The sequence below is a fragment of the Coregonus lavaretus genome, assembly GCF_964263955.1.
Source record: "Coregonus lavaretus genome assembly, chromosome: 4".
NCBI classification, from domain to species: Eukaryota; Metazoa; Chordata; class Actinopteri; order Salmoniformes; family Salmonidae; genus Coregonus; species Coregonus lavaretus.
Window position 1 is genome coordinate 1,640,649 of NC_139991.1, and position 23,608 is coordinate 1,664,256.

The 23,608-nt window shown below is 45.5% G+C and overlaps 2 protein-coding genes across 4 annotated transcripts in view; one reads left to right on the plus strand and one right to left on the minus strand.

Moving 5' to 3' along the window:
- LOC311128134 (leucine-rich repeat-containing protein 49-like) overlaps positions 1-23,608 on the minus strand; it is a gene marked incomplete at both ends in the record, with an annotated part of 49,040 nt that overhangs the window by 15,396 nt on the left and 10,036 nt on the right. The window contains 6 exons of the mRNA XM_084160114.1: positions 4,426-4,521; positions 4,638-4,816; positions 5,029-5,106; positions 7,381-7,458; positions 8,892-9,039; positions 10,445-10,506. Of these exons, the coding sequence (XP_084016240.1) occupies positions 4,426-4,521; positions 4,638-4,816; positions 5,029-5,106; positions 7,381-7,458; positions 8,892-9,039; positions 10,445-10,506 (641 nt within the window). The remainder of the gene's footprint in view (positions 1-4,425; positions 4,522-4,637; positions 4,817-5,028; positions 5,107-7,380; positions 7,459-8,891; positions 9,040-10,444; positions 10,507-23,608) is intronic.
- LOC311128136 (putative nuclease HARBI1) lies at positions 20,392-23,411 on the plus strand. Of its 3 annotated transcripts, XM_084160116.1 has the most exons (11): positions 20,392-20,426; positions 20,514-20,690; positions 20,781-20,842; positions 20,925-21,011; positions 21,099-21,140; positions 21,209-21,382; positions 21,462-21,497; positions 21,596-22,150; positions 22,220-22,335; positions 22,432-22,543; positions 22,638-23,409. In XM_084160116.1, the coding sequence occupies exons 8-11, from the start codon at positions 21,679-21,681 to the stop codon at positions 23,006-23,008; spliced, it is 1,071 nt and encodes a 356-aa protein (XP_084016242.1). In that variant the 5' UTR covers positions 20,392-20,426; positions 20,514-20,690; positions 20,781-20,842; positions 20,925-21,011; positions 21,099-21,140; positions 21,209-21,382; positions 21,462-21,497; positions 21,596-21,678; the 3' UTR covers positions 23,009-23,409. The 3 variants fall into 3 exon arrangements, 2 of the variants coding, with proteins under 2 accessions (XP_084016242.1, XP_084016243.1); XR_014613183.1 differs by lacking the exons at positions 20,392-20,426; positions 22,220-22,335 and having other exon boundaries at positions 20,520-20,690; positions 22,638-23,411; XM_084160117.1 differs by lacking the exons at positions 20,392-20,426; positions 20,514-20,690; positions 20,781-20,842; ... (1 more) ...; positions 21,099-21,140; positions 21,209-21,382 and having other exon boundaries at positions 21,462-22,150.

Here is a 23,608-nt window from a genome sequence, read left to right on the forward strand (position 1 = left end):
CCCCCTCCCCGGTCTCAGAGCAGAACCAGATGTGGAGGACAGAGAAAGACAGGCCCAGTTATGCCCAGCATGTGGGAATGAAGAACCCTGTCTGTCTTGAGGATTAAGGAGGAATATACCGGGCCAGGACAGACTATCAATCCAGAGATAAAGCAAATCATTCATGCTTTGATTTCACAAATTCAGACCTCCACAGAGGCTGGTAATCCCTTACCATGGGATGATAGAGGGTCATAACTGTAGAGCATCACATCTATAAATCACTGCTCAGTCCATCTATCATCTCCTCTTTTATACTTTCAGGAACAGGAATATTCCCATGGGCATATTTACTGTAAAATATCTACTGTAAGACACCCAAAGTAGTGAAAATCAAGAATCACAAACATACACTTAGAGTCAAAAGTTTGGACACACCTACACATTCAAGGGTTTTTCTTTATTTTTACTATTTTCTACATTGTAGAATACGGTCAGTAAATACAGAACATTTCAAGAACTTTTAAAGTTTCTTCAAGTGCAGTCGCAAAAACAATCAAGCTCTATGATGAAACTGGCTCTCATGAGGACTGCAACAGGAATGGAAGACCCAGAGTTACCTCTGCTGCAGAGGATAAGTCCATTAGAGTTACCAGCCTCAGAAATTGCAGCCCAAATAAATGCTTCACAGAGTTCAAGTAACAGACACATCTCAACATCAACTGTTCAGAGGGGACTGTGTGAATAAGGCCGTCATGGTCGAATTGCTGCAAAGAATCCACTACTAAAGGACACCAATAAGAAGAAGAGACCTGCTTGGGCCAAGAAACACGAGCAATGGACATTAGACCGGTGGAAATTTGAGTCCAAATTTGAGATTTTTGGTTCCGACCGCCGTGTCTTTGTGAGATGCGGTGTGGGTGAACGGATGATCTCCGCATGTGTAGTTCCCACTGTAAAGCATGGAGGAGGAGGTGTTATGATGTGGGGGTGCTTTGCTGGTGACACTGTCTGTGATTTATTTAGAATTCAAGGCACACTTAACCAGCATGGCTACCACAGCATTCTGCAGCGATACGCCATCCCATCTGGTTTGGGCTTAGTGGGACTATCATTTGTTTTTCAACAGGACAATGACCCAACACACCTCCAGGCTGTGTAAGGGCTATTTTACCAAGAAGGAGAGTGATGGAGTGCTGCATCAGATGACCTGGCCTCCACAATCCCCCGACCTCAACCCAATTGAGAATGTTTGGAATGAGTAGGACGGCAGAGTGAAGGAAAAGCAGCCAACAAGTGCTCAGCATATGTGGGAACTCCTTCAAGACTGTTGGAAAAGCATTCCAGGTGAAGCTGGTTGAGAGAATGCCAAGAGTGTGCAAAGCTGTCATGAAGGCAAAGGGTGGCTATTTGAAGAATCTCAAATATCAAATATATTTTGATTTGTTTAACACTTTTTTGCTTACTACACGATTCCATATATGTTATTTCATTTTTTTTTATGTCTTCACTATTATTGTACAATGTAGAAAATAGTAAAAAATAAAGAAAAACCTTTGAATGAGTAGGTGTATCCAAACTTTTGACGGGTACTGTACATCAACTACATGAAACAAAGAGAAATGATTCACAGATAATTGTGCACAACAATAAAAACCGGTTAAGGTTACACATAAGTAGACCACATCACACAGTATGGTGAATCACTTGAGCCCTAGCCTTGGCCCCATTTGTGACACAACCTGCTATAAGTGAGCCTATAAGGGAACTAGGGCCATGAAGGATTGCGCTTTCGGGACATTTTCATATCCTGGAGCAAGAAAGCAACATGTAATAATAGTGGTTGACACAGCCACAGCGTCCATCTCAGCCTGACCCCTTATAACTCACAGGCCTGGTATACAGTCCCTACAGGAGACGTTTCAACATAGCTCCACACTCACATTAGGGGCTGCACGGGGGCTCAGCCTGGTCAGGACAGGCTGGGGGAATGGCCATATGGAGAACAAGGTAATGACACAGAGCGAAGGTCTGCTTCCATTCTCACACATGCTGTACAGACACAGTCCATGAGACCCTCACAACAAAGTTAGCTAGCTAAGTAATGGGGCCCTGTGCAGTTTTGTGAAAAACATCAGTGTAGCAACTAACGAGTGTTAGAGGGTGAAATGTTGAGTGTGTAAAGCAGAGCGAACCATGTCTCTATTGAGGGAACTGTTATTGAAGAGGGATGTCCTTTTGTATGCTAGTGTATAGTGTAGACAGTCCACAGGAGGCTGGTGAAGGGAGGATGGCTCATAATAATGGCTGGAATGGAATGGTATTAAAACATATGGAAACCATGTGTTTGATGTGTTTGATATCATTCCATTAATTCCGTTCAAGCCATTACAATGAGCCCGTCCTCCCCAATTAAGGTGCCACCAGCCACCTGTGGTAGACACCCGTCATCTGACACATATGGAGCCTGGGAGAATGAAACAAAATCCTCAATGTTTTCCAACCATACAGTTTTATTGGCTAAACTTGAAACAATTATAATGTGTGAACAATTATAATGGGACCATGTTTTATTGCATTGGAAGAATGTTTACATTCCAATATCCTATCCCCTGTGAGTACAGTGGGGAAACAAAGTATTTAGTCAGCCACCAATTGTGCAAGTTCTCCAACTTAAAAAGATGAGAGAGGCCTGTAATTTTCATCATAGGTACACGTCAACTATGACAGACAAATTGAGGAAAAAAAATCCAGAAAATCACATTGTAGGATTTTTTATGAATTTATTTGCAAATTATGGTGGAAAATAAGTATTTGGTCACCTACAAACAAGCAAGATTTCTGGCTCTCACAGACCTGTAACTTCTTCTTTAAGAGGCTCCTCTGTCCTCCACTCGTTACCTGTATTAATGGCACCTGTTTGAACTTGTTATCAGTATAAAATACACCTGTCCACAACCTCAAACAGTCACACTCCAAACTCCACTATGGCCAAGACCAAAGAGCTGTCAAAGGACACCAGAAACAAAATTGTAGACCTGCACCAGGCTGGGAAGACTGAATCTGCAATAGGTAAGCAGCTTGGTTTGAAGAAATCAACTGTGGGAGCAATTATTAGGAAATGGAAGACATACAAGACCACTGATAATCTCCCTCGATCTGGGGCTCCACGCAAGATCTCACCCCGTGGGGTCAAAATGATCACAAGAACAGTGAGCAAAAATCCCAGAACCACACGGGGGGACCTAGTGAATGACCTGCAGAGAGCTGGGACCAAAGTAACAAAGCCTACCATCAGTAACACACTACGCCGCCAGGGACTCAAATCCTGCAGTGCCAGACGTGTCCCCCTGCTTAAGCCAGTACATGTCCAGGCCCGTCTGAAGTTTGCTAGAGTGCATTTGGATGATCCAGAAGAGGATTGGGAGAATGTCATATGGTCAGATGAAACCAAAATATAACTTTTTGGTAAAAACTCAACTTGTCGTGTTTGGAGGACAAAGAATGCTGAGTTGCATCCAAAGAACACCATACCTACTGTGAAGCATGGGGGTGGAAACATCATGCTTTGGGGCTGTTTTTCTGCAAAGGGACCAGGACGACTGATCCGTGTAAAGGAAAGAATGAATGGGGCCATGTATCGTGAGATTTTGAGTGAAAACCTCCTTCCATCAGCAAGGGCATTGAAGATGAAACGTGGCTGGGTCTTTCAGCATGACAATGATCCCAAACACACCGCCCGGGCAACGAAGGAGTGGCTTCGTAAGAAGCATTTCAAGGTCCTGGAGTGGCCTAGCCAGTCTCCAGATCTCAACCCCATAGAAAATCTTTGGAGGGAGTTGAAAGTCCGTGTTGCCCAGTGACAGCCCCAAAACATCACTGCTCTAGAGGAGATCTGCATGGAGGAATGGGCCAAAATACCAGCAACAGTGTGTGAAAACCTTGTGAAGACTTACAGAAAACGTTTGACCTGTGTCATTGCCAACAAAGGGTATATAACAAAGTATTGAGAAACTTTTGTTATTGACCAAATACTTATTTTCCACCATAATTTGTAAATAAATTCATTAAAAATCCTACAATGTGATTTTCTGGATTTATTTTTCTCATTTTGTCTGTCATAGTTGACGTGTACCTATGATGAAAATTACAGGCCTCTCTCATCTTTTTAAGTGGGAGAACTTGCACAATTGGTGGCTGACTAAATACTTTTTTTCCCCACTGTATATGTATCAGTGGAGGCTGCTAAGGGGAGGATGGCTCATAATAATGGCTGGAACAGAGCGAATGGAATGGCATCAAACACATGGAAACCATGTGATTGATGTATTTCATACCATTCCACCCATTCTGCTCCAGCCATTACCACAAGCCCATCCTCCCCAATGAAGGTGCTGCCAACCTCCTGTGATGTGTATGTGTTCCTGGGTGTGGTGTAGTACCAACTTGGGGTCTCGAGGACTGTTGGGGCGACTGGTGGAGCGTAACCGGTTCTCATTGCCCCCTGTTGGCCTGTCCGGAGCCGACACTGGACTCACCCGTCTGGCAGAACAGAAAACATAGTATGTATACCTCTAAAACAGTCCTGCAACTATAACTACTGTCTTCCAGAGCCCAAAGTGCCACCCCTACGCATGGCCCCTCCCCCCTAACGTTACCTGAGCTGCTCATCGGGAGAAGGCTCCTGTGCAAGGCCATTGGTCTGGGCGGGGCTGTGGGCGGGGCTGGCCTCTGGGCTGACTTCCTCCTTGGCCCCGTTCTGAGCCGGGAGCTCCAGGCAGGCCCTGACCCCCTCCCACTGCAGCGCTGCATTACGGATGGCCAGACGCCGCTTCTCCTGCACACACACATAAACACACGCAGACAGGCACACACACGAGCGCACACATGCACAAGCACACATGGATGCACACACACACACACACACAGGGAACAGAGCAGGGTTCAGTTGGCATTGGTCCTCAGCAGGGCACACAGAGGACACGATGAGTTTATGAAACTGACCATCTCTCTCCTGCTACAGCCTACAGACAAAGATATTCCACCTGCCTTGCTTGTCACTGCGGAGTCCTGAGACTTGAGTCCAAGTTGAGTGTAGAACTGCTGAGGCGCAACATGAGCAGGACTCTATGGACACAAATACACATTTACTGTTTAACTTCAAAAAATAAAACTTCAAATGTTATTCTAACTGATAGCCTACATTACCTACAAACATGCCTATCTTACCAATACCTAGTCTCCCACAGTTACAAAGGCTCTGTTGTAATAAAAAGGTACAATTTGTGTGTGCTGGATAGGCAGGGCCGGATTACCGAACGGGCACGCAGGGCACATGCCGCAGGGCCCCCGACCTCTTGATTTTGTTCTTTTTTTGCCATTATTCAGTTCCGTTTCGATACACGCAGGTATGGAATGGAATGCTCCACTCACACACATGGGACGGCTGGCAAACAGGATCCATAGTGGATCATTCTGAGACTACATGAAAACCTTACGGAACATTCCATTTATCATTATTTCCTCAACTAGCTCAATTAGCTGGCTTGGATTACACACAGACAATTAAACTCCCTCCAGACCCCCAGCCGATCTCTCAGCATGGATCAGTCAATGCAGCAGGAAGGCAGGAACACACACACGCAATATACACTGAGTGTACAAAACATTAGGAACACCTTCCTAATATTGAGCTGAACACCTTCCTAATATTGAGCTGCACCCCTTTTTGCCCTTTAGAACAGCCTCAATTTGCTGGAGCATAGACTCTACAAGGTGTCGAAAGCTAAACTACCATACCCCATTCAAAGGCACTTAAATCTTTTGTCTTGCCCATTCACCCATTGAATGGCACACATACACAATCCATGTCTCAAAGGCTTAAAAATCCTTCTTTAACCTGTCTCCTCCCCTTCATCTACACTGTTTGTAGTGGATTTAACAAGTGACATCAATAAGGGATTATAGATTTCACCTGGTCAGTCTATGTCCTGGAAAGAGCAGATGTTCCTAATGTTTTGTACACTCAGTATAGATACAGTACAGTATGCATTATCTAACACATACAGTACAGTACAGATACATAATGATTGAACAAGCATGTTTTGGTGATTTGAACTGAAATCATAACCAGTCTCAAACAAAGGTTGGTGGCACCTGATATTCTACAAGAGGAGCACTTAGAAACCCTGTAGTTAGAACAGTTATTGTGAGGAACACTTAGGGAAGAGAAAATAGAGGAAAAAAGACAAATGACTATTGAAGTGGATTGAAACACTTTGAGAATTGTAGCTACAGTCACTGTTATTTGAGCCCCCTTGGAAACGTAACTGCCTCAAAATCGAAACATTTGAAACTATTTTTTAAACAGAAGACACCATGCCAAGCAACATAAATGTAGGGTTACTGGGGAATAGTGGGTGGAGCCTTTATCTAGCTGTGGCTTTTCTTCATCTCCCTACTATAATGCCCCCATTGATCAACTCATGGTTGGGCGGTTAATGCAAAGCAGATGAATCCTCTTTACATGACGACTGAACACCACAGTGCATTTCAAGTAGTTAAGAATTAGTGGCCATTGGGGAGCAACACTCAGAGCGCTTTCACAGATATCATCTGAGATAAATGCTGACCCGTACCTCAGCATCAACAGAAATTGCTTACAGACATATGACAGCATATCATAGATGTTGATATACAGTACATTATTTGATACAATGTTCGACGTCAAAAACTGCCCTCTTGCCCTCTCCTTAAACAATGCAGTTATAGTCTAACTCCCACAACACATTAGTCATCCTCATTCACTGTCTACAAGGGGTCATGCAGTGTATGTTACATGTGCAATGAGTTTAAACAAAAGCACACCTAACATCCTATTGTACTCATAATAAACCCTAAAGGCCAGCAGACAATAAGCATGTTCATATTTTCACTAGTTTTGGCTCTTCATATGAATAAACAGGACATGTTTTGGAGGTAAAAACCTTTTTACAAACAGCATTGAGGGCCAAGGAGTTTGGTTATTGTCCAAATAAGCACTTTCCACAAATTAAATCTGTATGGCTTAATCATGTTGTTGACATGCGTCCGGCAGAAACGCTTATATAACACATTATAAACTACAAAATATTTGAAATATTTGGTTATGGACAAACTCTCACCAGCTAGTCTGCTCAGTTCGTATCACTGACCTGTGACATTATTTGGACTCTATGTTATCATTGTGGAATTATATTGCCGCTTATGTGACAATCTACTAGCTAACATCAGTTTGATCTATGTCAGAGCAGAATAATATATTGGTCAGTCAACATGGCGAGAGATTTGCGATAGTAACAATATAGTACAGTATGTTAAACACAAATATGGACAGAGATCAACAAAAGGAAAGTAAGGTACCTTGTGCATGGCCTGCTTGTGACTCCTCTTCTCATCCTCCTTTCGGGCCATAACGCAGGCCATACGTCTCTCCTCCTCCTGCAGAACAGAGGGTCAATAACACAATCAGGGTGTCGCTCCATTCATGGAGAGTCTGAATTATTCAACATGAGACAGAGGCACAGTCAGAATAATGTCTGTTATGTCGGCTGCAGGTTTTCCCTCAACAGGAAGGACCAGTTGGAGAGGCAGCATCTCCTGCTGCATCACAGGATTATCTGTGTCTGTCTCTCTGATATTCGGCTGCAGCCTCAACTGAACTGAGCCCAGCTGTTTGGGTGTGCCAGGCAGAGCTCCCGGCATGCAATGCACCAGCAGACCCAATGTGAGACTGCCAGCTGAGCTCTAGGGGATGTTTAGCGCTGGCTACTCTGTGACAATTCGGCTGAGAAAATATTATTTGATATGGTTCACTCAAAATGCTGTCATGGCTCCAGAATCAAAGCACTATCTTTCGTACCCTTTGCATAATGTTTTTGCTATAAGGGCAGGCCTTTTATAAAAAATGCTTTGAAATAAAAAAAAGTTAAATCAGTATGTGAAATCAGTTTGAGTAGAGGACCTTAAGTGCTGTCACAACTAGGCTATTTGTAATATTATCAATAATGCATTGTCATCCTTTCCCACTAATTAGTAGACTAGAACATTGGTGAAATAATGTTGAAAATCTTTAGTCATTAACACTGTTAATTTCCACCTGAACAAACCCAGTCTGTTGTGTTGACACAGATATCCCACGAGGAGCAACGGTAACCGTTTCCTGGCATCTATTGATTCTATTCTGCCTCAAAGCAAGAGGAGTTCAGCTCCTCCACATCTGCAGCCAGCTTTAACTTACATTATATTCAGAAATTATATCTGCCTGCCCTGGCACTGACAGCAAGTATGTTATATCTCAAACTATGTTACTACTACTCTACTACATAGAGCGAGTGCTCATCTGGGGAAAGTTGTGCAAATTAGATTCTGATCTCAGGAGGACTTGCCCATCCTACTGGCTGCAGGGCCATTCCTCTAAAGCAGCGCTACGACACAGATTAAATAGAAAGCTACATATTCTGAGGGCAAGGTGTGTGTGTGCTACCTCAGGGTTCATGTAGCCTACAAGCTCAGACCTGGGTGTTGCCTGCCTGCTTAACAGCTTTCAAATACATCAACCTCTGAACTCTGTGTCTCGTATGTAGTGTGAATACAATGACATCATCTTTGACGGGAAAATCCGCTTTTATGCCTATGGATATCAAGCATGTGGAAGTGTCAAGGATTCTGTAAAGTGTTGCTTTACAGAATCCTTGCAGTATTTACAAGTCAAGGTCAACATTCAGTATTTACAAGCCAATGTGTTGTTATGCCTTGCATGACTACTAGAAATACACACAAAAACACAACCACTGCCACGCAAACTCAACCACATACAAGAAATGACAGACACACATGAGCGCGCACACACACACACCGAGCCTATTTTTTACCGTGACACGTTTCATGTCCAGCTGTCTGAGTTGAAGCACACAGCGCAGGGCGGCCTGCTTGTACCATGTCTCCAGGGCTACTGGGTTCCCATCCAGGGTGAGCTCAGAAAGGGAGCCCGACTCTCCCAGGCAGGCTAGCTCATCAAAACTACACACAGAGAGAGAAAACACACACCACACAAGTCATTAACAACATATCAATGGGATAAATACTATTTGTTAATATAATGAGTAATTCACTTAGAAAAGCTCCCCCAACCTCCATTTTGGTTGAATGAACCTTATACTCCATAGGTCGACATTACCACCAGGGAACAGGGCCCGTATTCACAAAGCGTCTCAGCTTAGGAATGCTGATCTAGGATCAGGTCCCCCTAGTCCACATAATCTTATTAAGGCAACATTTATCCAATATTAGCTCTCCTACCTGATACCCTTTTTGAATACCCAGGGCCCAGAGCTCAACAAAAAGAAAACATGGAAACGTGCTAATTGGGCCTGGGACTGGCAGTGGGAAGAGGGCATTGAAAGCAACAGACATGGCCTGGGGCTGGGTGAACAGAGTTTGAGATGGGAAGACAATAACTAGGCTAAACAGGGTAGTAGGTAGCCAAGCTAACTAGGGTGGCAGGTGACCTAGCGGTTAGGAGCGTTGGGCCAGTGAACGAATGGTCGCTGGTTAAAATCCCAGAGCTAAATTACAAAAATAGAAATGTAATGTAAACAGTTGATTCACTACAAATGTAAATATAAATTGTGTGCTGGGTACAGTGTGCACAGAGGACTTCTGATTGGCCTAATTTGTGATAATGTTCGCTTCAACCAAAGGCTTTGCTGAGCCTGGGATTCTCTCTCAGCTACAGCTATGCAGACGTCAAATAAAGGCTCTTGTTATCCCACCAGGACTTCACTGCCATGATAATAGTAGCCTACATTTCTCAGACGATTTTACACAAAAAGGATCAAATGCAAGCCAGATTAGGCTAGATGTTGTATTTTGCCATCATTATAGATTGATATAAGCTTTTTGTTTGGGCAAGGCAGGCTTTAAATTATTTATTTACTGCCTAAAACAGAGTGGGCTAGCAAGAGCTGCCATGAGAAATTAATCACAGCAGGAGTCAACTGTGGCCCTCTGGGCTGGCAACACTGTCTTATTAAATCGGGATTTCACAGGACTGTTTTCACAGGCAGGGACAGTGCTACTTCAGCATTCAGCCTCTGTGTCCTCCTGACTGAACTCAATGACAACTCCACTGTTTATATAAGGCTAAGGGTGGCAAAAGGCAAAACCATACAAAAGAACAGGGGTTTGAAAACACTCTCTTCACAGCAACAAAACACTTCCCATTCATGCGACACGCCGACACACCTTCTCTTCACCTCAGCAGTCATTCGGTGTGTGCTCAGAGAGAGAGAGCAGGCAGTATGGGTCCTCCACTGCAGCAGAGGCCAGGCCCAGCCCTGAGCTATAGGGAGCTGCCTGGGAGGGGAACCTGCCAGCACTGAGCTCTGTGGAGAGGAGGGGGTTAAGCAGTAGCAGAAGATCTTACCTGGTGATGCTGTTGCAGCTGAGAAAGAGGCGCTGGAGGCAGGGCAGCTGGTCCACCTCTGTCTAGACAAAGAGAGGGAGAGAAAGAGGGGGATGAAGAGAGGAGAGGGTGCTCTAGAGGGGCTTGGTGGTGGTAGCGGCGGGACACAGTCACAGCGTGGCTCAGACCTTCCCATCCCTCTCCATTCCCTCAGTCACCTTGCAGCTCCCAGCTCCGGCATACAGCCCCATCCGCCCTGCGCGCGCAGGCACACTGCCGCGGCTGCACAGGGAGGGGAGGGGGAGCGCAAGGAGAAGGGGAGGGAGAGGAGAGGAGCGTGCACTAATGCAGAGATCCCCTGCTGCAGGAGCTCGCTCACTCACTCTGCTTATAGAAGAGAGAGACAGAGAGCGAGAGAGAAAGAGAGAGAAAGAGAGAGAAAGAGAGAAAGAGAGAAAGAGAGAGGGGGGGTGAGCTACTGGCACACAGAGACACACACACAGACACACACAGAGACACACACACAGACACAGCAGAGCAGCAGCTGAAGAACAAAGGAAGGCGACAGCGATATGGGCAAATGATGAATTCAACAGGAATAGATTAAAGTCTCCAGTGGTGCCGTTGTCATGGAATCTGTTTCCTCATCAGGCTGTTTCAGGATCAATGGAGGAGGGAGTCTGGGGGAGGATGGGAGGAAGTGAGGAGGAGGAGCAGGCTGGCTGGCTGATGAGGACACAGAGACACAGGCAATGTCACAGCCAGCTACAGGAGAGGAGACAGGGGGATGGCAGTGGGGGTGACATGTTCAGCCTCGCAGTAGGGCAGGGCAACTGCTGCTGTAGTGTGTCTATGAGGATGGATAACCAGCGCTGGGATGCGTGTGTGTGTGTGTGTGTGTGTGTGTGTGTGTGGACACTGCTAGGAGGGACTTAAAGCGCTGCGTCAGCCCATACTGCAGAAACACACTACCTCACACACAGCTACTGTACAGCCTCCACCAGCACTGCCTGTGTCTCTGCCTCTCCTAAGACAACAAGAGCTTAACCTAGCAGCCATCCACATAAACTCCCTCTACACTACCATAATACTATCCACATAAACTCCCTCTACACTACCACAATACTCATCCACATAAACTCCCTCTACACTACCACAATACTCATCCACATAAACTCCCTCTACACTACCATAATACTATCCACATAAACTCCCTCTACACTACCATAATACTATCCACATAAACTCCCTCTACACTACCACAATACTCATCCACATAAACTCCCTCTACACTACCACAATACTCATCCACATAAACTCCCTCTACACTACCACAATACTCATCCACATAAACTCCCTCTACACTACCACAATACTCATCCACATAAACTCCCTCTACACTACCATAATACTATCCACATAAACTCCCTCTACACTACCACAATACTCATCCACATAAACTCCCTCTACACTACCACAATACTCATCCACATAAACTCCCTCTACACTACCACAATACTCATCCACATAAACTCCCTCTACACTACCACAATACTATCCACATAAACTCCCTCTACACAACCACAATACTCATCCACATAAACTCCCTCTACACTACCACAATAATCATCCACATAAACTCCCTCTACACTACCACAATACTCATCCACATAAACTCCCTCTACACTACCACAATACTCATCCACATAAACTCCCTCTACACTACCATAATACTATCCACATAAACTCCCTCTACACAACCACAATACTCATCCACATAAACTCCCTCTACACTACCACAATACTCATCCACATAAACTCACTCTACACTACCACAATACTCATCCACATAAACTCACTCTACACTACCACAATACTCATCCACATAAACTCCCTCTACACTACCACAATACTCATCCACATAAACTCCCTCTACACTACCACAATACTCATCCACATAAACTCACTCTACACAACCACAATACTCATCCACATAAACTCCCTCTACACTACCACAATACTCATCCACATAAACTCCCTCTACACTACCACAATACTCTTCCACATAAACTCCCTCTACACTACCACAATACTCATCCACATAAACTCCCTCTACACTACCATAATACTAATCCACATACAGTGGGGGAAAAAAGTATTTAGTCAGCCACCAATTGTGCAAGTTCTCCCACTTAAAAAGGGGAGAACTTATTTTCCACCATAATTTGCAAATAAATTCATTAAAAATCCTACAATGTGATTTTCTGGATTTTTTTTTCTCAGTTTGTCTGTCATAGTTGACGTGTACCTATGATGAAAATTACAGGCCTCTCTCATCTTTTTAAGTGGGAGAACTTGCACAATTGGTGGCTGACTAAATACTTTTTTCCCACACTGTAAACTCCCTCTACACAACCACAATAGTCATCCACATAAACTCCCTCTACACTACCACAATACTCATCCACATAAACTCCCTCTACACTACTACAATACTCATCCATATAAACTCTACACTACCACAATACTCATCCACATAAACTCCCTCTACACTACCACAATACTCATCCACATAAACTCCCTCTACACTACCACAATACTCATCCACATAAACTCCCTCTGCACTACCACAATACTCATCCACATAAACTCCCTCTACACAACCACAATACTCATCCACATACACTCCCACAATACTCATCCACACACGCTCACTTGCACGCACACCCCCAACCCCCCATACTAACAACCCAAACGCCCACCTGCCACATTAGCCTAATGGAGGCTAATCTGTGTGGGTTAAAGATGTGATGGCCAGTTATGGTGGATTCCCTCTGATCAGTCCACTACAGCTCTCACTATGCCCAGGGCCAACTGGTCAGCCACTAGACTAGAGCACAACGTTTACTGTGTAATGGCCATGCTGACCTCTATAGCCATATCCATGCTCTCTGTTACATTCATCAGATCTGTGGGGCTTGGCCATTTAGTTTAGTTTAGTTTATTAATTCAACCATTTAAAAAAACAAGCACACATAAAACTCGGAAAAGCCATACATGCACATGAGTAAAATCATCGAGGATAACACACAATAAAGTCTGAGGGCAGTGGCTAGCACTCCAATGGAGTCCTTATCAAGCAGCTTGGACTTTCTAGCCAAAAACGTAGTCCTGGCATTAACCTTCCCTAGCACTTTAGTGGCCTTGCTCACACCTCCCAAGCTTCCACCCCAGGTAGCTAACAGAGGTTTTAGTAGTCAGGACCTCACCCCCTAACTCTACACAATTTAGGTCTGGACCCAAAAATAATTGCCTCAGTTTTACCTAAGTGCAGAGATAGCTTATTATCTCCAAGCCATTTGCTAATGTTAGTAAGCGCTGTGCTAAGTATGCTCTCCAACATAGTTTTACTTTTGTGAGACACCAGAAGTGTAGAGTCATCCACATCAAGGAAAAGACGGCAAGAACAAGCATCTTTAAAAAAAAAATAGAGGCCCAAGCACGCTCCCCTGCGGAACGCCATAACTTATTGGTTTTGCCTGAGACAGTGAACCATTAACCTCTACTACTTGCTCCCTACCTGACAAATAGGACTTTACCCAGCCTAGAGGGATACTGCTTAACCCCAGTGCCTCCAGTTTGGAGATTAGGAGACAGTGGTTAACTGTATCAAAGGCCTTCTGTAGGTCAAGCAGTACCATTCCACAGAGAATTCCCTCATCAATCTCTTTCCAGATGAAGTCAGTCAAGTAAAGTATACATCAATCAGTGGAGTATGTTCTTCTAAAACCAGACTGAAAATCATACATTGTTTGTTGACATATTCATACATTTGCTCATGTACAACTCTCTCCAGGATCTTTGATGTTATACTAAGGATAGATACAGGCCTATAATTCCCAGGGTCAGACTTTATCCCCTTCTTATACAGAGGTATAACTTTAGCTTGTTTCATGTCCCTGGGAAAGATGCCTTGTACCAGAGAGAGATTAACGATATGCGTAATACAAGGGGCAATTTGCTCAGCAGAATCTCTAAGAAACCTTGCAGGAATATATTATCCAGGCCTGTGGTTTTGGAGCATTTAAGCTCTGCTAGCATACTGGCTATTTTGGCTGTTGCTACCTTTGCAAAAGAAAAAGAGTTTGGCTGAACCCCTAACTCGGCATAATACTTATTGACTTGGTAATTTCCATACAAACCAGAACTGTTAGGCAGCTTGCTAACCAGCTTGCTGGCAACAGAAGTAAAAAAATAGTTACATTCATTGGCAACCTCTGTTTTTTCATATACCATCTCCCCCCTGATGTTCAGTCCAATACTGTTTCGTTTGTTTTTGGTAGTACTACTACAGCCTAGTTCCTTAAATGACTTCCAAAGCTTTTTAGGGTCATTTTTGTTGTCAATGATTTTATCAGCAAAGTAACCCCTCTTAGCTTCATCCATCCTGCTCTGTGCTTCATTTCTGTGACATTTATATAGGACAAAATCAGGCTGCTCTTGAGGGTTCTTACATTTCTTGAAGGCCTTATTCCTTGCTTGGATAGATTCTAGAATCTCATCATTAGGGCTAGATCTCTGCTTTACTCTGACACACATCTAATGGGAGCCATCACATTCACCACATCAAGGAATCTACATTTAAAGGCTTCCCAGGCCCTATCTACCCCTACACTTTCCAGCACAGGTGACCAGTCAATTTTACCCACTTGCTCCCTAAACATTTCAACACAGTATTTTTTTAGTCCTCTGATTCTAACAGTTTTGTGACACTTAAATATATCTTTAAAAACCCTCCTTGTGCAAAATGTAATAAAATGATCACTGATTCCATAGACTATTACTCCACTCTGCAATATTTTGGATTTATCAGACACCAATATTAAGTCAATCGTACTTTGCACTGTTTCACATACCCTGGTGGGATCTTTTATCTAAATGTCGGGCTAGCTGTCTGCAACCAGAACACTGAACCAGATCCAAGGGCACAGCTTAGAAAAAAGAGAACATGAACAGTGCATGTTAGATTCTAATGTGTGCCTGGTGCTATAAACAGACTAAACTAGTACTGACCACACCAATAAAATACATAGGGATGGATTTTTGATCTGGATTTACTACAAAATGTACTACACTGTATATAATATAGAGTACTATATTATATAGAGTACTGAATTAATCATAGAATAATTTGTCCACTATGTTAAGGCAGCTGAGTGCTCATAGATCAATATTACTTATGAATAGCTCATGCTGTAAGCATATGACCCAGACAGTAAAGTACATTAGAAACCCATGATATAGACACCGCATTAACATCCAAGGAATCATCAGTCACAATAATAAAGGACAGACATCAACATGCCTTAAACTCTCATTCTACTCTGCTACCACATATGAAGGGCAAAGCTTTCATGGGGTCCGATTGACTTAAACATTAATATATTTCACTCATATTATACTCATATTCCTTTTGTTTACGTTATGTTCATACCCCCTGAGCACTAAGGCTCAAAATCATTATCAAAATGCATAATTTCCCTTGGAAAAAGATTCCCGGCAAATACAGGAAAAGGTTTCTAAAGCTGCAGCTAATGAGGATGAAACAAAACAAACTAAACAGGGCCAGGCTGTCACGATCGTTATACGGAGTAGACCAATGCGCAGCGTTAGTTGCAAACATATTTATTTATTTAATGAATGCACGAACAAAACAACAAAACGAAAACGTGACGTCCTCGGTATAACACAACCGACACGGCAACAAACCAAAACGGAACAAGATCCCACAAACACAAAGGGAAAACAGACAGTTTAAATATGGCTCCCAATCAGAGACAACCAGCCACAGCTGACACTCGTTGCCTCTGATTGGGAGCCACTCTGGCCAACATAGAAATAGCACCCATAGAATACACCATAGAACAAAAACACATAGAACTTACACACCCTGGCTCAACATATAGAGTCCCCAGAGCCAGGGTGTGACAGTACCCCCCCCCCCCAAAGGCGCGGACTGTGACCGCGCCTGAACAACAACAAACCAGTGGAGGGCTGGGTGGGCATTCCTCCTCGGAGGCGGTTCCGGCTCCGGGCTAGACCACCACCCTCTAATAATCCCCCCGTAGCGCCCCTGGTCCGGTCTGGCCCCGCTGGCTGGAGCTGAACTGGACATCGTAGGAGCGGATAGGTTCAGCTCCGGTGTGGAGCAGCTGACCGGTACCTGACCAGGCACCGGTGACCCAGGCACGGGTTGTGCCGGACTGACGACGCACACCCCTGGCTTGGTGCGTGGAGCAGGAACGGACCGGACCGGGCTGACGATGCGCACCCCTGGCTTGGTGCGTGGAGCAGCAACGGGCCGGACCGGGCTGACGATACGCACCCCTGGCTTGGTGCGTGGAGCAGGAACGAACCGGACCGGGCTGACGATGCGCACCCCTGGCTTGGTGCGTGGAGCAGCAACGGGCCGGACCGGGCTGACGATACGCACCCCTGGCTTGGTGCGTGGAGCAGGACCGGACCGGACAGGGCTGACGATGCGCACCCCTGGCTTGGTGCGTGGAGCAGGAACGGGCCTTACCAGGCTGACGACTCGCACCCCTGGCTTGGTGCGAGTGGCAGGAACAGGCCGGGCCGGGCTGGCGACGCGCACCGTAGGCTTGGTGCGAGTTGCAGGAACAGGCCGGGCCGGGCTGGCGACACGCACCGTAGGCTTGGTGCGAGTGGCAGGAACAGGCCGGGCCGGGCTGGCGACGCGCACCGTAGGCTTGGTGCGAGTTGCAGGAACAGGCCGGGCCGGGCTGGCGACGCGCACCGTAGGCTTGGTGCGAGAGGCAGGAACAGGCCGGGCCGGGCTGGCGACGCGCACCGTAGGCTTGGTGCGAGTGGCAGGAACAGGCCGGGCCGGGCTGGCGACGCGCACCGTAGGTTTGGTGCGGGGAGCAGGAACAGGCCGGGCCGGGCTGGCGACGCGCACCATAGGCTTGGTGCGGGGAGCAGGAACAGGCCGGGCCGGGCTGGCGACGCGCACCACAGGCTCGATGCGGGGAGCAGGAACAGGCCGGGCCGGGCTGGCAACGCGCACCACAGGCTCGATGCGAGGAACAGGAACAGGCCGGACCGTACTGGGGACACACACCACTGGCCCTACGCGGGGATCAGGAATGGGCCGGACCGGACTGGTAACACACCCCAGTACCTCTCGCCGTGCCTCTACACTTTCCTTCCCCTTTAATACCAGTGGCCCCCGTAACCTGGCGGCCTCCTCTGCCAACCCGCTGGACCGCTCTATCGCGGCCTCCTGCTGCCCCGACGTCCACGTCGTGAGCCCCCCCCTAAAAAATGTCTGGGTGTCTCTCCTCCCCGTGGACCAGGCCTCCCTAGTTCTCGCCAGACTCTCACCCCACTGCTCCAAAGTCCAACCACTCTGCTCTTCACTTGGCTTGGCCCAGTCGAGACTCTTAATCCACTGCTCCATAGTCCAACCTCTCTGCTCTTCACTTGGCTGGGCCCAGTCGAGACTCCTACTCAACTGATCCCAGGTCCATCCTCTCTCCTCTTCACGCTGCTTGGTCCTGTCTTGGTGGGATCTTCAGTCACGATCGTTATACGGAGTAGACCAATGCGCAGCGTTAGTTGCAAACATATTTATTTATTTAATGAATGCACGAACAAAACAACAAAACGAAAACGTGACGTCCTCGGTATAACACAACCGACACGGCAACAAACCAAAACGGAACAAGATCCCACAAACACAAAGGGAAAACAGACAGTTTAAATATGGCTCCCAATCAGAGACAACCAGCCACAGCTGACACTCGTTGCCTCTGATTGGGAGCCACTCTGGCCAACATAGAAATAGCACCCATAGAATACACCATAGAACAAAAACACATAGAACTTACACACCCTGGCTCAACATATAGAGTCCCCAGAGCCAGGGTGTGACACAGGCACAGAATAGAACAAGCCCACGTCCCCCCCCGTCCCCCCGTCCTCCGTATGGCCTCCTGTTGCTGCACCATCCTGCTCAGCTATGTGCATGACAGTGCCAGTGTGCAATGGGTTACAAAATATCCTACTTTAGGCATAAACAAAAGAAGGCTACTGTACGCATACAGTACGGTCAACCCATCACACCAATCAGTGACTTAGTTAGGGGGACTTTAATGGCGGGCTGCTCTAACTCTATTATAAACAACTAAGGCGGTGAGGAGGGTATTCACTTCATGGCGTTCAGGCACCATTACACAACCCTTTTAAGGTGCTGTCTCTAACACTAACGGTATTACAGGGATGCTGCCTCCGCAGGCATGCTGTTGCCGTAATTAGGATTATGGCTATGTCTGATTGGAGAAGTTGTGAAATAATTAAATCAATCACTGCATAAATTATTACATTTACATTTACATTTTATGAGTTACATTTACAAATTATGAGAGAGACAGATGCGAGGGAGGCTGTAATCTCTGCCATTTGCAACACTGCTTTTATAGAAAAATGTCTCTACTGCTACTTGAGTACACACATTAACAGTACTGTCTGCTGCTGCATCCCCATAGTGACAGGAACGCTCTGCTCCTGAAATAAAGGCATTAGATGATTGTGCACTCCCACTCACAGTGTCACACAGTCGGCTTTGAGGAGAACACTGCAATGAATCCTTATAACATCCATTTCTACATGCTGAAAATGCAATTCATACCACAGTATAAGCACATAGCCTACCACACATACACCTGCTTCCCAGACTGACTATTCAGCTCTGCTTCTCCGTCAGTGCAACAGCACTTCCAGCTCCGACCGTGGCTGAGTCTAAATTTAGCCACAGTCTCAGACAGAGTGATGTCATCACTGGGCTGATGTGGTGCATAACAAAATCCCACTGTCCGTCCACCTCTGTCTGTCTCATGTTCTAACAGCAGGGGCCCAGAGACTAGGAGTTGTGTCTGAACCTGGTCTCCGTCTCTCTCCTGTGTGTCCTGGGCTTCAACTCTACAGCTCAGCTCCACCCCAGCCATGTTGACAGCTGACAGCTTGCGTGTGTTTGATTTTCTCACACACTGAGGAGCTTCACAACAACCATTACCGTGCCAACACAGCCTCTCACCACCGCTGTCTCTGCTGCACGCAACAACACTCTACAAAGAGAAGCGCCAACAAACACGTGTGTGTGTGTGTGTGTGTGTGTGTGTGTGTGTGTGTGTGTGTGTGTGTCAACCTTAGTAAGTGCCACTGGTGACCTGGGGCCTGTTGCACAAAAGTAGAATTAAGACATCCGGGATAAATGACTCAGCTGAGCTCAATGAAGCCAAAACATGTGCGTCCAGGCTTAATTGGTTGCACAAAGACCAAGCCAGGATGAGCAGACACGGATTCATTAAGCCAGGTGAAACCAATCCTGGATAGGTGCGCGCTCACGGCTCACTCAAATAGACCCCGCCACAGATCACAGATTAACTGATTTACCATGGCAACTAGAGCCGCGTACTTTTCCCCGTCGGAAGCACAAATCCTCATGGAGGCATACGAGGAGGTAAAAGATATAATTAAGAAGAAAGGCAACACCGCCACAGTGATAAAGCAAAGAGAAAAAGCGTGGCAAAGTATTGCAGACCGCCTGAATGCGTAAGTAGTGCACAATTACACACTCACCGCTCCGCTGAAACATCACAATTACAATTCAAATATTTAATTCACATCTCCAAAAATGCAGTTGTACTGTAATTATGAAACGGTTAAATTTTTAATTGAAATGCACTGCAGATATGAGTGAAATTGTGTAAAGTAACTCCATCACACTGTATAAAGCTATGATAAATTTTTTGATATTTTTACTGAAAACAAGACAAAAATACCAAGTAATTTTTTGCAGTGTGACTCCATTAAATGTGTGTGTGTGTGTGTGTGTGTGTGTGTGTGTGTAGATTAAACATGAACGGGCCAAAACGGACATGGCAGCAGGTCAAAATCAAATACAAGAACATTCTGCAGAATGGTATGGTCCCTGACTAATATTTAACAAAGCACAAGCATATATTGTACCCAGAAGGTGCCTGCTCACACATTGTCTGTACTGTTTTAGCAGTGAAAAAGAATACCCACAGACAAGGCACGGGTGGTGGGTCACCAAAGGCTGACCTTACCCCAGCAGAGGACATGGCCTTGGAGCTAAATAAAGGCAGGCCCGTCTTAGAGGGGATCCCTGGGGGGAAAGAGACGAGCATAGGTTCCTCCCAAGATGCCACCCGCTTCATTCAAGGTATGTCCTTCCATCTCTACATGGGATACAACCACATTCATATTGAATCAATTTGGACTGTCTGACTTTGGTTTACCTATTGCCTTGCAGTGTCTGGCAGCACTGTGTTCCTGTTAGAGCCACCAGCACAAGCACCAGACGATGCTGATCCAGTGAGTACTCCATCAAAGGCATACTGTAGGCCTGGCATGTCTTGTCTACTAGCTTCAATATGAATCCGATTAAATGTGATAGGGTGAAGGCCCCAGTGCAGCAGCAACAGCACATGATGGAGACGATGATGAGGAGGAGACCATCTCTCTGGATTCCAGAAGGCATGAGGTATCATGTTAAGACTGTGAAAGTACTATTTACTCTACAATGGTGAGGAGTCCTCATCAAAATCAAAAAATCTAATTTCTTTTACAGGACCCAGATGCTATACAGTGGGAAAACCAGCCTGGCAACATAGTGCGTATTAATAAAAGGACACCACATCCTGCCAAATTCCAGCTGCGCTAATTGTATTGTGTTCACAGAGCTCACAAGCTATCAGAAAGTTGTATGGCAACCACCTCCGGCGCCAAATAGAACTGGCAGACATAGACATTCAGTACAAGAAGAAAAAGATGGAAAATCTTGCACTGGAGTCCGAAATAAAAAAGAGGACAATTAGGAAACTGGACCTTGAAATAAAAAAACTTGAGAGGGAGGTGAGATATGCCTTCAATGTACACTGTATGCTAACTGTAACACAAATGTATTAATCATTATTTTTCTTTCCTCCCCCAGCTCCAAGAAGATGACACAGCTCAAAATAAAAATTAGGTATATTCTCGTAAAGTCAAGTGAGCCATGACATATGAGCTCTTATTGTGAGCACACAGGACGGTGGCATCTTTCTAAGGTTTTTTTTATTTTCCCAGCAATCAGTACAACCAAGTCATCGTTATAAGGCATCGCCCTCTTTTGCCCACCCCCCCAGCACCAGGTGTGGCCACTAGCCTATATGAAGGCCCAAAATTGTGTGTTCCTTTCTGCTCTGACAATGGCATGCCCATTCGTGCGAGATGTGGTGGATGAAGAAGCACTTGTGCTGAGGAGAGCCTTCAGGCGAGAAAGGGTCTTCAGGGACCGGTTGGACCCACTGGCCTTCCCTGATGACCATCTATATGAAAGATACAGGTTTTCTGCAGATGGCATCAGGTATCTATGCAGACTACTGGGTCCCAGGATTAAGCACCGCACTGCACGGAGCCATGCACTGAGTGTGGAGCAAATGGTTTGTGTGGCCTTGCGCTTTTTTGCTAGTGGAGCCTTCCTGTACTCAGTGGGGGATGCAGAACAGCTGAACAAGGCCACAATTTGCCGCACAATAAGGAGTGTGTGTCTGGCTATCAAAGCATTAGCAGATGTCTTCATCTCCTTCCCTGGCCACAGAAGACTCTGTGACATCAAAGAGGAGTTCTATAGGATTGCAGGTAAGAGGATCTACAAATTACAGGACAACTGTTAACACATAGTAGGATACTCATTACTTTGTGTGACAGGTTTCCCCAATGTCATTGGTGCAGTGGACTGCACACACATAAGGATAAAAGCCCCCTCAGGTGCCCATGAGGCCGATTTTGTGAATAGGAAATCCTTTCACAGCATTAATGTTCAGGTGAACATAACTTTTTGATATTGTCCATTGACGAACACTCTGCATTGCCAGTGATGTGCATTGATTGGTGTAATATTCCTCATCTTATGATTTCAGATGGTCTGCAATGCTGACTGTGTGATCAGCAATGTTGTGGCAAAATGGCCTGGCTCAGTCCATGACTCCAGAATCTTTCGGGCCTCTGAAATCTATCAGTGCCTATCACAAGGTAAGCCACACAACCCCTATTTATAACCATCATGGCTGTGTCAAGAATATCACTGTGTTTATGAGGTAGTAATGATGAGATTTTGTGTTGACAGGTGAATTCTCTGGTGTGTTGCTGGGAGACAGGGGGTATGGCTGCCAGCCTTTTCTCCTGACACCTTTCACAGACCCCCAGGAAGCACAGCAGGCCTACAACCATGCCCATGCCAGGACCAGGGCCAGAGTTGAAATGACCTTTGGCCTCCTGAAGGCACGCTTTCACTGCCTTCACAAATTAAGGGTCAGCCCTGTTAGGGCATGTGATATTACTGTGGCTTGTGCTGTCCTCCACAATGTGGCCTGCCTGAGGAAGGAGAGGGCCCCCAGAGTGCCACCAGCCATGGACTGGGACAATCCGGCAATCTTCCCTGATGACGACAGTGGTCGGCTGCTGAGGGACCAATATGTGTTGAATTATTTTAGTTAGTATGTGTGCTTTCAATTTTGGTTAAATATGTCCTGCGGTGGCAGAGGAATTTGGGTTTTTTTGGGTTCGTTTTTTTACGAATTTGGCCTCTTATGATGTTTGTGCGGTATACTGTGTGTAATACAAGGCTGCAGGGAGGCTACTGCATCCATTCATTTGTCTGTTCAGTTGATGTGTATGGATTTGTCCTGCATTTATTTTAGTGTGCAGACATGCAGGGTGTGTTATATACAGACCTTTGAATGTGTATGTATCATTTTGTATAATATGCTTGGATTCTGTGCTTTCCATCTTGTAGAGTCACTGTGACTTCAGTTTCGAAAGGAGCTGATGGTTTACCTGCTTTGTTTTGTCCTTATTCAATAAAGGAACATAATGTTACACATTGTGTTTTTATATTCATATGGAATGTGTATTTGTTTATATGACAGAGTACTAGGGCCACACTGAAGAAAAAGGATAAAGTCATAAATTTATGAGGCTGGTTCTTTCTGCAGAAAAGCTACATATTGTTTTTACAGTTTTGATACTTATGACAATGTGATACTTAATATTCTGGCACATCAGCATGTCTTTGTTTATGAAACCATACTGAAGTAC

Bases quoted from the DNA above. Each gene is read 5' to 3' on its own strand.
- LOC311128136 (XM_084160116.1), top strand. From the start codon at position 21,679: ATGAAGGCCCAAAATTGTGTGTTCCTTTCTGCTCTGACAATGGCATGC. The intron at 22,336-22,431 runs GTGAACATAACT...TTATGATTTCAG, and splicing joins TTCACAGCATTAATGTTCAG to ATGGTCTGCAATGCTGACTG. The intron at 22,544-22,637 runs GTAAGCCACACA...TTGTGTTGACAG, and splicing joins CTATCAGTGCCTATCACAAG to GTGAATTCTCTGGTGTGTTG.